The sequence below is a fragment of the Arvicola amphibius genome, chromosome 8 (genome assembly GCF_903992535.2).
Source record: "Arvicola amphibius chromosome 8, mArvAmp1.2, whole genome shotgun sequence".
NCBI classification, from domain to species: Eukaryota; Metazoa; Chordata; class Mammalia; order Rodentia; family Cricetidae; genus Arvicola; species Arvicola amphibius.
In genome coordinates, this window is record NC_052054.1 from 71982607 (window position 1) to 72001277 (window position 18671).

At 38.2% G+C, this 18671-nt stretch overlaps 1 protein-coding gene across 17 annotated transcripts in view; it reads left to right on the forward strand.

The window, feature by feature from the left end:
- The window catches only part of LOC119820906, a 148404-nt gene that overhangs the window by 16640 nt on the left and 113093 nt on the right, over positions 1–18671 (forward strand). For 7 of the 17 annotated variants that reach the window (XR_005286549.1, XR_005286547.1, XM_038339621.1 and 4 more), the window contains one exon: positions 6397–6527. The exons of 9 other annotated variants lie outside the window; for them this stretch is intronic. Coding sequence is in view for 5 of the 8 variants with exons in the window: in XM_038339621.1 (XP_038195549.1) it covers positions 6397–6527 (131 nt within the window). In the remaining 3 variants the exon portion in view is untranslated. Of the gene's footprint in view, positions 1–4141; positions 4273–5129; positions 5231–6396; positions 6528–18671 lie in introns of all 17 variants that reach the window. One more of the 17 variants, XR_006020868.1, reaches the window with a different exon arrangement.

Below are 18671 nucleotides of genomic sequence, written 5' to 3' on the forward strand. Positions count from 1 at the left end.
TTCATCATTTATGTACTAAAAACATGATTGAAACTAGGAAGAGGAGCTGGGAAAATAGCTCAGCTGAATTGTACCTGTCTCACAAGCATAAAGAGCTAAGTTTGAATCCCAGGCATCCACAAAAAAGCTAGGCTTAAACATGGAGCATATATATGGAACCCCAGTGTTTTGAGGGTAGAGCAGGTAACGTCAGATCTAATTAACCAGTCAGTCAGCCTAGCTGAACTGATGAAATGTATTCAGGTCTAATGAAAAACTCTGTCTCAAACTAATTAAATTAACTAAGTAATGTATTAATCCAACTAATTAATTAAGTAGAGAACACACAACTAGAGAAGATGCTAACATCACACAGATGCCATTATTTTTTTCATAAAACTTATAGAATGGATTGATGGGACTTTGGAATGAGGAACTTGTACCCAAATGCAACCTTTGTGTAACAATCCATAAATATACTTTTGTACAGTGGTTCAAAGTTTGTTCCATCACAAACTGGACCTTCCTGATGCTAAAGAGCCTGAATTGCATTCTGGAGTGACCCACCTTCTTTGAGTATCCCACACCATACAGAACACCTGAAAATATATGCATGGGAATTACTTTTATATAAAACCTAACATTTTAATTTGTATCTAATTATGCAGACAATTTTGGGTATAAGTCTAAAAGTAATTTATTTGTCCAATATGTTCTGAGTTATACCATCAGCTGGGGAGGGGGCAGACACTCAATCAGGAGTGGCTCCACTTCCAGTGTGCTAGGATTCTCATCATCAGTTTTGCCTGTAGTCTGATCTCATGGAGGCATTTTCTCAATTGAGGTTTCCTCCACCCTGATGACTCTCACTTTTGTCAAGTTGACATAAAATTAGACAGAACATCTGACAAGTAGCTAAAATTTGGAATCTATGAGGAGTTCAGTATATATTAATTTAACAGAGTTGTTTGTGGTTTGTGGTGAACTGCATACAAATCTTTTAGCTTAGAACTAGTACACAGTGAGGGGCTCAATCAAGAGGGGATGGAACTTATAGTACAATTAGGGGTTTTAAAATAATATAATCTAGGGGCTGGAGAGATGGCTCACTGGTTAAGAGCACCGCCTGCTCTTCCAAAGGTCCTGAGTTCAATTCCCAGCAACCACATGGTGGCTCACAACCATCTGTAATGAGATCTGGTGCCCTCTTCTGGCCTGCAGACAGAGCACTGAGAATACTGTATACCTAATAAATAAATAAATCTTTAAAAAAATAATAATATAATCTAAATATTCCCCAAGATTAAAGCTTTGGACACTTTTATGCATTGACATTTCCACACAGAAAATGGTTCAAAAATATGCACTGATCTTTGGGGGTCTTTGGGACAATTCAATGAATCAATGATAAGGGCATTTCATCTCTTTTGTGCTTCTTCTGAAGGCCCCTTTATCTATCAGATGGTTTTTGTTCCCTGAACAGAGTAGATTTTCCCTGTCTGAGTAGTAATTGAAAGTATGGAAAATATGATTTAAATTCTATCTTGGCCTATATTCACATGCAACTTTTCAAACTTGTCTAATTATTTTAGTATAATATTGTATCTGGAGAAAGCCATTCTGTGATTTACTCTCCTCAGCTCCAGGTCCCCCTTCAAAAACTACAAAAGTAATTTTAAGTAGAAAAGATAGATCAAAGCTTTTATTTGTTAATTTTGGATTGAATTTGGGAAGGTAAAAATCAGAGAACTGAATGCTAGCAGAACCAAGCATGTCTGAGTAGCAAAACCTAGTGATTACTGTGTAAATACGCAGCATAAAGCACAGACAGTTATTCTTGTGAGGAACAGAAACATTGATGTTTGAAACTATTACATGAAAAGTAAATAATAACCTTTCAAACATGGACCAGATTGTTAATGATTAAAACAGCATCAAAGTCGAATGGACTCCGTCAACATTTCAAAGTTCCTACCCAAACATCAGAAACTACAATCAAAGCCAAGCAAAATTCACTCTCCAAGTTTTATCTATTCATTTTCTCTTGCATATCCACAAAATGTTGGAACTTTACCTAAGGATACCTCCCACCTCCTTCCCCTCTAACCCTGCCTTCTCCCTCCTTGCCCCACCCCCTGGCCCCTACCCATGCTTCTCCTCCTTTCTCTGTTGATGCTGAGATGCTCTTTATGTAACTATACAATTCTTTCATCGCTGCTATTTTCAAATGAATCAGCAAATATTTTTTTAGTCCTTCTCCATTCCAACAGCCAGCACTGTAAATATAAACAGGCATCACCTACCTGAAAAAATCCATTTGCAGAGACAATTTAGAAACTGAAAAGATGGACTGAATTGTATTAGCTCAGCAAAAGAGTACCTGTCTGGCATGTGCAAAGCCATTTAGTTACATATCCTGAATAAGAAATAAAAAGAGCAGGCAGAATAAAAGTAAATGTCTTGACTGGGGACAAGGGAAGACTCCTGTAATTTCACGACTAGTTAGACAGAGTCAAGGAAGACAAATTGTTTAAGCCATTTGGGCTACATACCAAGTTGCAGACCAGCCTGAAATATGTGAGTAATTGTTTAGAAATGAGAAGAATGGGCAGGAAAAGATGGGGAGCTGGAGGTAGTTATAAACAAATAAAAACATGTAATGCAATGGCATCTGTTATGCAAACAAGGACCAAGAAAGCACCAAACAATAAGAAACGAACATGACAGGGGTCAACTCATGCCTTTCAATAATAACCGAATATTAGTTGTCTCAGTGTCCAAACAAAAGACATAAGCTAGCAGGTATCTTTTATAAACAGGATTGATCCTTCCATATTTTCCTGTCTACATGAAATACATCCTATAATCTATGTTAGGTTGAAAGGATGGAATAAAGCAAAGGGAATCAGGAATAAAATAGACATCACTCCTCTAATATCTGACAAAATGGACTTTGATTCATAGCCAATAAAAAGAGATAATAACATTATATTTTACTAACCAGGGTAACAATCCATGTAAAAGAAGCTGATTGTGAACATATACACATCAAATATGGATACACACAGTTCTATAGCAAATATGGCATGTAATAGAAGAATAATTTCAAGATTGTGGTATAAGGCGTTTTCAATGTCCCAAACTTACCACAGGATATGCCATTTGGAGAAACACTGAATTAAACCTCATAGATCAAACCGACCTAACTGATGTCTATAGAATACTCCACTCACATACTACAGAAGGAGAATTCCTCTCAAAAGTCTGAAGAACTTTCTCTAAAGTAGACCACGTATTGGGACACATAAAAAATCTCTTACCAAATATAGGAAAATTAAAATGTGTTCTTATATTCTATCTGATCATAATGGAATATAGATAGAAATCAACAGTTAAAAAATTATCAAATATCACAACTTATCAAAAATCTACTTAAGAAATGCAGCCCTAGCAGGAAAATTTATAGATATATGTGTCTGAATTTAAAAGTATTCAAAAGAAATAAAATAGTAAAAATGAAAGCAATTTCAAATAAATAACTTTATGAGGCACATTAAAGTTATGTTTTAAAAAATAAATCAAACCCCTAAGCAGTAGATGGGCAGAATTTATTAAGATTGGGTCCAAAAGTAATGTACTGGAAAGTAAAATTAGTACAAAGAGTCAATGAGAGGTGAATTCAAAGCAGGACCCCACATGACATTTTTCAAAAGTCCTATATATTAATTTCCCCTGAATTAGAATGTTCTATCCTGGAATGAAGTTCCTTAAGCCTCAGAAAGTTCTAATAGAAAACTTGTAAAGTTTCTGGAATTAAATAACTCAAAAGTCTGAGGAAGGTCATGAAACTGAACATGTGAACAAGGGTTTCCTTTTTTAAGTTTAAAGAAATAGTGATGACTGTTGTAAAGAAAGGTCAACTGAGATTCCTAGAAAAATGTTTAAACTGTGGCAATGCCTGCAGGTCATCCAGAGAGCTCCAGGGTCCCAGTTTATATGAGTCAACACCCATACTGCAGAGGGATTTGGGTCATCCCCAGTCCTGCAAGCAAACTCTCACATGTTTTCCTGTATATGACTCTAATATGTTCATTGGTTCACCAAGCTGGATTTTGGTGGTGAAATTACTTTGCATTTCTCCATTCTCCATCTGTAAAAACAGACGTTTCTTGACATTTCCCTGAGAAAAGTATCACACAACAATGAAGTTATCTGTGATGGGTGGGCCTCTTCAGTGATGCAATTGTTTGAGGATCACTCATATTCATGGAGTTGCAGCCACATCCCTCCCAGGTACTTTTTTAAAAGATTTATTTATTTGTTATGCATACAGTATTCTGCCTGCATATATTGTATACCAGTAGAAGGCACCAGATCTCATAATAGATGGTTTTGAACCACCATGTGGTTGCTGGGAATTGAACTCAGGACCTCTGAAAGAGCAACCAGTGCTTTTAACCTCTGAGCAATCTCTCCAGGCCTCCTGGGAACTTTTTATGAAGCAGCTTCTGAAATATTCACACACTTGTCCACAGGTATCTTGCAGTGACCAATGTGCTCACTAGTTTGTTGTTCTCTGACCAAGGCTATTCATGAGAATGTAAGAGAAAAAGGCTTCTGGTGCTTCTAGCGTTCTTGCTACAAGCAGAGTATATGAAGACTACCCATTTATGGTAGAGACTTTCTCTCAAGAGCCCTCTCAAGATTCTGTATCAGAAATGTAGAAGGAGAGCAAAGATAGAAACTGCTTCCTAGAATGTTCTGTTTGACCTGGCCTAGTGAGATACAAGCAACTTTGAATCACAAGATTTTTGGCTCTGAAAAGGAGATCTCACAAATTTTGTTGACTTCTGGAATGATTCTTGTGAGCAAGAAGGAAAGATTTATGTAAGGTTTGACTTCTGGTCCTAGAGGTAGGGTTTTATCAAGTACTTGTAGACAAAAGCATGCCAGATCCCCAACAGTAGATTTTGTTCATTTCACTGGCAAAACATTTTTATTGTCATGGGTCAATATTGGGCCATGGGCTTGAAAAAGGCATTGAAGAACATGATTAGGTTTACTATACAACTCTGAATTTCATAGGGGCTAAGTGGAATGTAAAACTGATTTGTTCACAGTATGAGAAAAGTATGTGTGTCTTCTAACAGGAGTCAATGAAAGAGGTCAGAAAAGTTGCAAAGTTAAGCTATCTGGGACCAGAGATAAAATGCCAAAGTACACAGAGAACAAATAGAGGATGCATTTGAAGGTATGAACTAGATATCCATATATTAATTAAATAAACACAAACATCCACATAGAAACACACACACACATGCACAACCACACACACACACACACACACACACACACACACACACACCTCCAAACTGATAAAACTAGATTAAACAGAACTTCACTATCAAAGAACAAGAAACCAGGATGGTAGAATGGGTCATCAGTAAAGATGATTTCTACTGAACCTGACAACTTGAGCTCAAATTCTATGACCACTTCATCAGAATTATCATCTGATCTCCAATTATACTGTGACTCAAATGTGTCAAATCATATACACCCATACAGGAAATAGATATGATTTTTTAAATTTCTTTAAACAACCTTTTCTCATTCTAGATACCAATTGTAAGTGGAGGAATGCTCTTTCTTTTCCTGGCCACCCAGACCCAAATAATGACACAGAAAGTATATTAATTACAGCACTGTTCAGGCAATGACTCAAACATATTTCTACCTAGCTCTTACATCATGAATTAACCCATTTCTATTAATCTCTGTATTGCCATGGGGCTATGGCCTACTTGAATGGCTCCTGATCCTTCTCCTTCAGCAGCTATATGGCGTCTCTCTGATTCTGTCTACTCTCTCTCTCTATCTCTGTTTGGATGTCCTACCTGACTTTACTCTGCTAAGCCATTGGCTAAAACAGCTTTATTCATTATCCAATAAAAGCAACACATATGCAAAAGGACATCCCACAGCATCTCCCCCTTCTGTCTAAATAAAAAGGAAGATTTTTACTTTAACAGAGTAAAATTAAATATACAAAACATGTATCAAGCAAGAATTACACTTTCAATATTTAGTCTATTTTTATCTGGAAGGTTTCATATCTAATTTATCTTTTATAACTAAGGGAATCTGTAATTATAACTACCTGCCTTCAAGTTCATCAAAGAACCCAAAAGAATAGAATATTACCTGAGTAAACATGAAGTGCATTGTAAGCAACTTTCAAAACTCTAGAATTGATAGAGATACTCTCACTTCCTGGATAGTCATCCAAAGTTCTTCTGTAATGTTGGGGCAACTATCTTCAGCCTACAGGTATATAGTATTCAACAGACTTTTCTGTGAAGCAGGAAATTTGCTTATATTAGCATTTTTTCACTGACTTTCTTCTGTGTCCTGTAGAATGTCTAACAGCCTCTGTTATGAAGCTAGAACCCCGAAGAACTGTCTCATCTTCTTTAGACAAGTGCATCAGCCATTTCTCTGTGGGTTCCGTACATCCAGCCCACACAGCACACCATTAAGCAGTGCAGGTAAGGACAGTTTTCTATACAAATGGCTAGCTTTGTCACATTGAAAGCAAATTCCATAATGAGTTTCTTCAATGTCCATCAACCTCTCCAATGTAGTTGGTACTGTCAAAAGTAGACATGTCTTACTGTCGATAAAAATCTAAGTTCTTAAGACCTTTTAGATGCCATATTCTGTAGATCTTTGAAGTGTTAAAGTTTATTTAACTGAAATATATCTCTGTATATCTAGAAAACCTAACTAACATGACTGCGATTTTGACTATTATAAATGGCTATATATTGATCTGTAATTTTAATTATACATTACATTTTTAAGTGATTTGCACAAATACAATACCTTAAACAAGAGCAGAAATACATATACAATGTGTAACAAAATTAATCTTAAATTTGTATCAATAGACTAAGATCCATACCAATACCAAGTATTCATCTCTATATCATATCCCCCTTAATTTTGTTTAGAAATTGACTATGACCATTAAACATTTATATCTAACCCCTTTTATCTCTTTAAAGTATTTATTATTTTTAAAAGAGAACAAACTACCTTTTTTCATTATACATACCAACCCAAGTTCCTACTCCTTTCCCTCCTCCCAGTCCCTCCACATATTCTCTCACCCCCACTCCATCCACTCCTCAGAGAGGGTAAGGCACATTGCTTTGGGGAAGGTCCAAGGTCCTCACTACTATATGTAGGCTGAGCAAGGTATCCATCTAAAGAGAATAGTAATGTGAGATTTCCTTCTGTATGCCGTGATTACCTTTAATGAATAAAGAACTGCTTTGAGCCTATAGAAGAGCAGGGCAGGGCAGAGTTGAGCTAGGCATGGAGGACTGGACTGAATGCTGGGAGAAAGAGGGGTAGATTCAGAGAAAAGCTACAAATCCTCCACCAAAGACAGACTCTAGGAATTTTATCCAGTAAGCCACAGCCTCATGGTGATACACAGATTAATAGAAATGGGTTAAATTAATATGCAAGAGTTGTCCAATAAGAAGCTAGAGCTAATGGGTCAAGCAGTGATTTAATGAATACAGTTTCTGTGTGATTATTTTGGGGCTAAGTGACTGAGAACCAACAAGTGGCCCCTCCTCTAACAGAATAGGATCCCAAAAAAGTCAGTACACGCAATAGGGATAAATACTAGTGCCACAACCAGTGGTCCCTCAGTCTGCCCCAGCCATGCAACTATCAGCCACATTCAGAGGGACTAGTTTGGTCCTATTCTTGGTCCTTCCCAGTCCAACTGGTGTTGATGAGCTCCCATTAGCTCATGTAGACTCTTTCAGTGGGTAAACCCACCATGGTCTTGAACTCTTTGCTCATATTCTCACTCCTCCCACTTGAACTGGACTTTGAGAGCTCAGTCCAGATCTCTGATGTATATACCCAACCCCTTTTAAATGAAAAATATATATATAAACAATCATTTTAGGAACTTGTGCATAGTTTTCTTCAAACTGCTTCCTGCTGTTTGTTGAGCAAAGAAATTTTAGGGTTCACAGAGACCTTTTAGGGTTTCTTATTTCATCAAAGCACATTAACCTGGCAGAAATACACAGGTTCCCATCTTCTGTGTAAACAAAAGCAGAATGTCTTTTCGAAAGTAACATAACCTTAGACTCAAATTTTGAATTCAAGATACCTTTAAAGTATACATGTTGGTTTAGCTTAGCAGTCCATACAATGAAAGGTTTCTATATAGTCAAAAAAATTAAGGACAATACAATCCAGACTCCCTTGTGTGACCCATTCAGAGGTTTATTTTTCCCTAAATCTGTCTTTATTGCATATCTGTAATCATTTTCTGATATAACCTTTTTTATATAATGTTAAGCATGCTTGGCTAGGACCAACTCCCTGCCTTTTGGCTCTGTCCCATCCAATAGTCCTACATGGCTGAGGTATGTTCCCTGCCCCTGTGAGCCATGCTCATTTCCCCAGCTCCAGGGACACAGCAGGTTTATGTCACCATTAAACAACACATTGCTCACAAACCCCATTTAAGTACTTTATAGCACAATCATCATGAAACAGGAAGCTGGTTCTTAAAGAAGTCATGCAGTATTGCTGCTAATGCTGAGTCGGGAAGCCTTCTCTTAAAGAAGATGTGCTTGCCTCTAGCAAACAAAACCCATCTGAGAAAATGCTGCTACCAAGAAACCATGCTTAACTCTGCCCTTTTGTGTCTAGACTTTCTTCCTAAACTCTGTCAGATTTTATGCAGATGTAGATGTCTCATAATGGTGCTATTTTTAAAAGCAGAGGCTGCTCTTTTGTGTTTTTTGGGTTTTTTGGCCACTCAGGCCTGAACAATCACACAGAAACTATATTAATTACAACACTGTCTGGCCAATGACTCAGGCATATTTCTAGCCTGCTTTCCCATCTTGAATTAACCCATTTCTAATAATCTGTGTATTCCCACAAGGCTGTGGATTACTAGAAATGTTCCTGGTCCTTCTCCTTTGGTAGCCCATGTCATCTCTCTGACTTTACCTACTCTTTCTTTCTTTATCTATTTAGATTTCCCACCTGATTTTACTCTGCTAAGCCATTGGCCAAAACAGCTTTATTCATTATCCAACAAAAGTAACACATATACAGAAGGACATCCCACATCAACTAACCCCATTCTTACTCCCTCCCCTCATTCCATGCTTCCAACCCCCCACATACCCTATCCACTCCTCAGAGAGGGTAAGGCTTCCAATAGAAAGTCAACAAAGACTGGCATATCATTTTGAGGTAGGACCAAGGCACTCACACCATATCTAAGCTGAGCAAGGTATCCCTCCAAAGAGAACAGGCTTCAAAAAGCCAGTTCAAGCAATTTAGAGAAAAATCCTAGCCCTATTGTCATTAGCCCCATAGAATGATCAAGCCACAAAACTGTCACATACATTTAGAAAGCCTAGTTAGGTATTATTCAGGCTCAAACACTGTCAGTACAGTGTCAGTGAGTGCATACTAGCTCAGGTCAGCTGATTCTGTGCATATTCCCCATAATGGTCTTGAGCCTTTGCTCATATCATCTCTGCCTGCTCTATTCAACTGGCCTCTGGGCACTTGGCCCGGTTCTTAGCTATGCATCTCTGCACTTTCCATCAGTTGCTGGATGAAGGTTCTATGATGACAATTAAGGTAGTCAGCAATCTGATTATTGGGGAGGGGCAGTTCAGAAACCCTCTCCACTATTGCTTAGGGTCTTAGCTGAAATTATCCTTGTGGATTCCTGGGAATTTCCCTAGTGCCAAGTTTCTCTCTAGTCCCATAATGCCTCCTTCAATCAAAATATCCTTTTCCATGCTCTCCCTCTCCATCATTTCCCCATCTTGGCCAACCTCTTCCCTTATGTTCTCCCCCTCCCATACTCCCTTCCTCTTGCATACCTCTTCTTTTCCACCCAACATGCTCCCCATTTTCTCAGGTGATCGTGTGTATTTTTACTTCCTATGCCATCCATTTAAGTTTCTGTTAGCATTCTTTTTGTCACCTAACTTTTCTGGGGTCATGAACCATAGGCTGGTTATCCTTTGTTTTACACCTAATAAGTGCTTGTGAGAGACAATATGCTGTTTTGGTCTTTCTGTGTCTGGGTTACCTCACTCAGAATGTTTTTCTCTAGTTCCATCCATTTGCCTGCAAATTTTCAAGATATCATTGTTTTTTTAATGCTGAGCACTACTCCATTGGGTAAATATACCACATTTTCTTTATTCATTCTTTATTGAGGGGCATTGAGGTTGTTTCCAGGTTCTGGCTATTATGAATAGTGTTGCTAAGAACACATTTGAACAAATGTCCTTTTGGTATGAGTGAGCATCCTTTGGGAGTATGCCCAAAAGTAGTTCATTGTCTAGTCTTAAGTTAGATTGATTCCCAATTTTCTGAGAAAGTGCCATACTGATTTCCAAGGTGATTGTACAAGTTTGAACTCCCACCAGAAATGGAGGAGTGTTCCCATTATTCCTTATCCTCTCCAGCATAAGTTCTCATCAGTGTTTTTGATGTTAGTCATTTTGACTGATATACGATAGTATCTCAGAGTCCTTTTGATTTACATTTCCCTGATGGCTAAGGATCATTCCTTAAATGTCTTTTGGCCATTCTGTTGAGAATTCTGTTTAGATCTGTACCCCATTTCTTAATTGGTATTTTGATGTCTAGTTTCTTGAGTTATTTATGTATTTTGGAGATCAGTCCTCTGTCCAATGGAGGGTTGTTAAGGATCTTTTCACATTTAGTACTCTGCTCTTTTGTCTTATTGACTGTGTTTTTTTGCCTTACAGAAACTTCTTAGTTTCAGGAAGATCCAGTTATTTTTTGTTGCTCTCATGTCTGCACTCCTGGTGCTATGTTTAGGAAATTATCTCCTGTGTCCATATGTTCAAGAATACTTCCAAATTTCTCTTCTATCAGTTTCATTATGGCTAAATTAATATTTGGGTCTTTCATTTATGTGTACTGGAGTTTTATGCATGTAGATAGTTAGTTATGGATCTATTTGCATTCTTCTACATGTTGACATGTAGTTACGGCAGCACCATTTGTTGAAGATGCTTTCTTTTTTCCATCATATATTTTTATCTTCTTTGTCAAAAATCAAGTGTTCATAGATTAATATCAGCTCCTTCAATTCAATGCCATTGATCCACCTGTCTGTTTCTATGGCAATGCCTAGATGTTTTCTTTATTGTAGCTCTATAATAAAACTTGAAGTCAGGGATAGTGATGCCTCTGGATATTCCTTTATTTTACAGGAATGTTTTAGCCGGGTTTTTTGTTTTTCCATATGAATTGAAGTATTTTTTTGAGGACTGTGATGAATTGTATTGGAATTTTGATGCGGATTGCATTGAATCTTATATTGCTTTTGATAAGAATGCCATTTTACTGTATTGATCCTATCTATCCAAGAGCATTGGAGATCTTTCTATTTTCTGATATCTTCCTCAATGTCTTTCTTCAATAACTAAAACTTCTTGTAGCACAGATATTTTTTTGGTTAGTGTTACCCCAAGATTTTTTATATTATTTGTGGATACTATTAAGAATAATACTACTCTGATTTCTTTCTCAACCATTCAGTCATCTGTATATAGGTCAGATACTGACTCTTTTGAGTTGATCTTAATCCTGCCACATTACTAAAATGTTTTTCAGTTGTAGGTGTAGAATTTTTAGGTTCACTTATATATACTATCATATTGTATGCAAATAGTAAAAGTTTGATTTTTTCCTTTCTGATTTGTAACCCCTTGATTTCTTTTTGCTATCTTTTTGGTCTATCTAGATCTTTGAGTATGATATTGAATAGTTATAGAAAGAATGGACAACCCTATCTTCTTCCTGGCTTTAGTGGAATAGCTTTGAATTTCTCTCCATTCAATGACATTGGATGTTGGCTTCCCATATTGCTTTTATTATGTTATGGTAAATTCCTTATATCTCTCATTTCCCCAGACTTTTATCATGAAGTGCTGTTAGATTTTTGCCAACCTTTTGCAGTCTCTAATGAAATGAATGTATGTTTTTTTTTCTTTCCCTTTACTTATATTGTGTGTTAAATTGACAGACTTTTCTTTGTTGAACCATTCGTGCCTTTCTGGGATGAAGCCATCTTGATCACAGTGGATGATTTTTTTTGATGTTTTCTTGGCTTCAGTTTGCCAGTATTTTACTGAGTATTTTTGCATCAATATTCATGATGAAGATTGGTCTGAAATACTCTTCCTTATTTGAGTCTTTGTGTGGTTTGAGTATCAGAGTAACTGTAGGTTCTTAAAAAGTTTTGCAATGATCCTTCCATTTCTATGATGTGGAATATTTTGAGGAGTATAAGTATTAACCCTTTTTGAAGTCCTGTTAGAATTTTATTCTGAAACCACCTGCTCTTGCAGTTTCTATGGCTGGGATATTTTAATGACTACTATTCTCTTATGTGTAATAGGTCTACTTAAATTGTTTATCTAGTTTTGCTGTAATTTTGGTATGTGGCACCTATCCAGAAAATTATCTATTTTTTATAGATTTTTCAAATTTTGTGGTTTATTCCTTTCAAAGTATGACCTCAAATTCTTTGGGTTTCCTTAGTGCCTGTTGCTATGTTCCACTTTTCATTTATGACTTTGTTACTTGGATATTTTGTCTCTTCCTTTTGTTAGTCTGCATAAGCATTTGTCTTTCTTGTTGAATTTCTTGAAGAATCAATTCTTTGATTCATTGATTCTTTGCTTTGTTTTCTTTGTTTATATTTTATTAATTTTAGCCCTCAACTTGAATATTTCCTGTCATCTTCTTGACCTGGATGAGTCTGCTTCTTTCTGCTCTAGAGCTTTCAGGTGTGCTGTTAAATGTGAGATTTTTCCACGTTCTTTATGTAGGCATTTAGTGCAATGAATGTTTTCTTAGCACTGATTTCATAGTATCCCATGATATTTGGTATGCTGTGCATTCATTTTCATTGAATTCTAGATGTCTTTAATTTATTTTTTATTTCTTCTTTGACCCAGGGGTGATACAATTGAATTCTATTCAATTTCCATGAGTTTGTAGGCTTTCTGCAATTAGTGTTATTGTTGTATTCTAACATTAAAGCATGGTGATCTGTTAAGATATAGGAGGCTATTTCAATTTTTTATATTGGTTGAGGTATTCTTTGTAACTGAGTATATGCTCAATTTTATAGAAGTTTCCATGAGGTGCTGATAAGAAGGTACAGTCTTTTATTTTGAGGTGAAATGTTCTATAGTTGTCTGATAATTCCATTTGAGTCATAACATCTCTTAGTTCTCTTATCTCTCTCTTGAGTTTCTGTATGGTAAACCTGTCCATTGGTGAGATTGCAATATTGAAATCTCCCACTATTAGTGTGTGGGGTTTGACATATGATTTAAGTTTTAATAATGTTTCTTTTGCATATATGGGTGATCTTATATTTAGGTTATATATGACCAGAATTCAGATATCCTCTTGATGGATTTTTCCTGTGATGAGTCTGAAGTATCCTTCTCTATCTCTTTTGATTGGTTTTAGTTTGAAGTCCATTTTGTTAGGTATTAGAATAGCTACACCCACTTGTTTCTCAGGTTCATTTGATGGGATCATCTTTTCCCAACTCCTTACTTTGAGGTAATATCTTTGAGGTTGAGGTTTCTTTTCTTCTATGAAGCAGATAAATGGATCCTGTTTTCATTTCCATTCTCTTAGATTGTGTCTTTTTATAGGTGAATGTCATCCATTGATATTAAGAGATATTAGTGACCAGTGGTTATTAATTTCTGTTGTTTTTTGATGGTAGTATTTGTGTATTTCCCTTCTTTGTGATTTGCTGGTATCAGGTTATCTACTGTGTATGTTTTCATGGATGGAGCTAACTTTCTTGAGTTGAGATTTTATTTCTTATGCTTTCTGTAGGGTTGGATTTGTGGATAGGTATTGATTAAATCTGGCTTTGTCATAGAATATCTTTTTTTGTTGTTGTTAATGGTGATTGAAATCTTTGATGGGTATAGTAAATCTGAGCTTGCTTTTCATGGTCTCTTCATTTCTGTAGCACATCTGTCCAAGACCTTCTGACTTTCAGTTTCAACTGAGAAGTCAAGTGCAATTCTGATAATTCTGCCTTTATATGTCACTTGGCCCTTTTTCTTTCCAGTTCTTAATATACTTTCTTCATTCTGTATATTTAGTATTTTATTATATGGCAAAAGACTTTTTGTCTAGTCTATCTTTTGTTCTATAAGCTTTGTGTACCTTCATTGGCATATCCTTATTTTGGTTGGGAAAGTTTTCTTGTATGATTTTGTTGAAAATTTTTCTGTGCCCCTGAGCTGGAGTTCTTCTCTTTCTTTTATCCCTGTTATTCTTAGGTTTGTTCTTTTTTCATGACATCCCAGTTTTCCTGGATGTTTTATTTAAAGAATTTGTTGAATTTAACATTTTCTTTCACTGATGAATCTATTTCCTCTATTGTATCTTCAGCTACTGAGGTTCTATCTTCCATCTCTTGTATCCCATTGGTTATGCTTGCATCTGTAGTTCCTGTTCATTTACCCGGATTTTCCATCTCCTGAATTTCCTCTGTTTGTATTTTCTTTATTGCTCTCTTTCAGCTTTCCAGTCTTGAACTGTGTGAACTGTTTGCTTCACCTATCTGATTGTTTTTTCTTCATTTTCTTGGATTTCTTTAAGAGATTTATAGATTTCTTCCAATTTTTTGTTTGTCTTTTTCTCAATTTCTTTGAGGGAATTCTTCGTTTCATCTTTAAAGGTCTCTGTTATCTTCAACAATAAATATTTAAGGTCTTTTTTCCTGATTCTCCTGTATTATGATGTTGAGACCTTCCTGTTGTAGGACAATTAGGTTGTGGTGTTGACATATTGCTCTTTAGGTTTTTTAATATTATTGCATTGTTGCCTATCCTTTTCTTCCTTCAATTGATGCAGACAATGTTTTTCCCTCTTGGTACAATCCTTGCACTCAATCTTAGGGATGCTCTCTCATGGACCAATCATTGCAGTTGCTCTCTGTGTTTTAGGGTGCCATTCTTGTTTCATGCTGTCAGTCACACTTTCTCTCAAGTATCTTCTGAGGTCTGAGGAGATGGGTGAATTTAGGGGCAGAGTATGACTTATAGATTATTCGAAAGGGTACTGGAGCAGCCTTCCTTGCAGAGGCTTGTTCAATGGCTGGCTACTACATCTGAGGCAGCAAGGGAGGGGCCTGGGATTTTGCCAGAGGGGCTTTGGCCTAGATACTGAGCTCTCCACCTGAGGGCTGGTCATTTATCTCTTGGTGTACACTGTGCATTTGCAATCTGTGTTTCAGGGAGCTGCTGAGGTTTTCAGAGAATTGGTGGGTTTGGGAGAAGAGTATACCATGCGTATTATGGAGTCTTATGGGGGAGTATTGGAAAAATCTTCCTACATGAGAATTGCCTGCTTGCAAGCTAGAGCAGCAAAGGCAGGTGGGGAGGGACCTAGGGTTTTGCCCCAGGGCCTAAGGCCTGGAGACTGGGCTCTCTAGAGGAGTGGGGGCTTGTCAATCATCTCTTGTTCTATTCTGTACAATCACAGTATATGTCTCAGAGAGTTGCTGAGTTCGCAGGGTATGTGTGGGTTTGGAGGAAGAGTGGGTCTTGGAGTTTACAGGGTCCAGTGGGGGGAGTGTTGGAGCAGCCTGGCTGTAGGAGGTTTACTCTAGCTGGCTAAGCTAGTGCTGTTGAGGTGGGTGGGGTAGGCAGCCTGGCATATGCCCTGAGGCATAGGGCCTAAAGATTAGGCTATACAGCTGGGGAACCAGTCCGTCACCACTTGACCCATTTTATGCAGTCAAAGTATGTGTCTTAGAGAGCTTCGAGATTGCAAGGAAGACAATAAAACTTTTAAAAGAGAACAGATAACCAAGTGGAAAGCATAGCAGGTTGACCATTTGTTCACAAGATCTGTACACCACTGAACAGGCCAGCAAAATGTGATAGAGAAATGAACACATAACTGGAGTTGGTGAACTCTCACACTGTCACATTGTGAAGACCTGACTTTGCAACCTCTGTTTTAAAGAAGGGGCTTCATCTTCACCCATATAATGAGCAGGGCCCAATCTCAGATCCAGAAATATGCTGCAATAGCAGAATTTGAACAGATAAACTGAAAATGGTCAATTAAGGAGATAAGAAAGAGGACCATAAAATTTAATGTTGTTTAGATGTTCTTAGGAGGCATCTTGTCTTTGAAGATACCTTGCCAGTTATTAATGGGCCTTTGTTAGGTTTTCATGCCCAAAAACTGTCCAGTGGGTTCAGAAACTACCTTACCCCATGCCTTCCTTACCAATTCCATAACAACAGGACATGAACTCCCCTGGTTGTAGCATTTCCCCTTTAAAAGTTATACCCTCCCAAGTTTCCTGGCTGCACTTTCCACACCCACTATGTTGGTCCAAACTTGAGTTTGAATGTTAAAAACCCTCATGTAATTTGTATCAGAAATCCAGCTCTGTGAATTTATTTGGGGATCAGAAACTTGGGCATAATAACATCCATTGTTGTCTCTGTAAATTCTTTCTCTTTAGTTACAGAATTTTTCATTTGTTTTTGTTTTGTTTGTGATTTTTCATTATTTAAAATTTTAAGAATAATTTTTTCAAACAACTCATTTTTAATAATTTATTTTATTTTTACTTTATGTGCTTAGGTGTTTTACCTCCATTAATGTCTGTGTGAAGGTATCAACTTCTCTTGAACTGGAGTAATAAGCAATTCTGAGCTGCCATATGGATGCTGGGAAATGAACCCAGGTCCTCTGGAGGAGCAGCTACTGCTTTTAACTCCTAAACTATCTTTATCCCCCATACAATATATTTAAATCATATTCTGTCCCCTTGAAAGACCCCACGGGTGGGCTATCTTTCAATCTAGGGAGACCCCCCCCCCAAGGAACAGCGAGACCACTCTTCGGATGCAACAAGCAAGAGGCTTTATTCAGATACACAGGTACCTGGGGCGACTTAGTCTCTCGGAGGACTAGCGCGCCTTTAGGCTGGAGCAGTGGGTTTTTATAGGGTCGGGGAGCAAAAGCGCGGGTACAGAAGCGAGAAGCGTAGTTACAGGGTTCTGATTGGACAATTTAAATAAGGCTCGGGTTAAAAATAGGGACAGCTGGGTACTTTTCAGGGGGTTTCCAAGAAATCAGATATGTAAGTTAACTTCGTTTATCTAGGGTACAAGCTGTTTCTGCTCCCTTGCTCATGGCCGGGTGTCTGACCACAGATATCCTGCTTGGCCCCTCATTGCCCTTGTTTCTCTGAACTGAACTTTAACTAATCTTCCCTGTCCTTTGTGCTGGTAAAATTTCATGCCTTGCAAAATGGCGTTACTGCTGCTATTATTGAATGGGGGTCTTTCATTCCCCCCTTTTCCTTTGAACTGAATAAAATCTTTTATTTAGCTGACTCGGTTTCCTGCATTTTCAGGGTCGAATTGCTTAAGTTGGTGGTATTGTTGGGTCAAGACCAAGGCTTGTATGACTGCCATCCTGTCCTTCATGAACTGAACCAAACGGTTGAGGATACAAGGCCCAAACAGCAAGATTAATAGTATAATCATGAGGGGTCCCATTATGGACGAGACTAGGGTGGTTAACCATGGAGATCTATTGAACCAACCCTCGAACCAACCTTGTTGTGATTCAAATAACTGCTGTCTTTGCTTGATTCGTTCCCTGAGTTTTGCCATATTGTCCCTGACAACACCTGTGTGATCAGCATAGAAGCAACATTCCTCTTTTAGGGCTGCGCAAAGCCCCCCCTGCTGTAGGAATAGAACATCCAACCCCCGTCTGTTCTGAAGGACCACTTCGGATAAGGAGGTCAAGGACTTTTCTAAGGCACTGACTGATTCTTCCAAAGCCCTGATATCGGTGTGCATGACTGCCTGTAATTGCTGGAACTTTTGGGTCTCAACCAGCGCAGCGGCCCCTGTTCCTACTCCCGCAGCTATTCCCCCCACGGTTAGTCCTCCCAGCATGAGGGCCAGTGTGAGGGACACTGGCTCTCGTTTAATTCGTGGTCTCTCTTCAAATTGCTCATAAACATATGAGGGGGTATGATAGGTCACTCTGGGCCATAGCTCTATTAACACGCAATAATCAGAAGCTGCATTAAGGACCGTAAGGGAAACACAGGGAGTGAGACCCGTACTGCATGCCCAGTAGGTCCCGTTGGGTGCCACCAGATATCCAGTGGAGTTAGTCTGAAGTGGATGGGTACCATTGCACAGTGACTTATGAGTTTGAGGGACCGTTCCTATACAGGTTCCTCGACCCGACACCTCTGACAGGGTAAGTTTATGTTGGGAAGGGGATGCACAATAGGTCATGGCCTCAGTTTGGTTGGTATAATTGCCAATTATAGCCACTCCCTCATAGTATGGGGGCCTGGAAACCAGACATAACCAGCATTCTTCGGTTAAGTTCGGGCTGGTGTAGTTAAGGGTCGAATATGCCCCCTGGATTAGATTGAGGAGTCTGTCCCCTGTACCCGGAGGAGTTGGTCCTGCTGGGGTGTCATTGTGCGTGGGTGGGACCATGGTGGTGGAGGGATTGTGGGCAGGAGCTGGTCTGGGTCTGGGAGG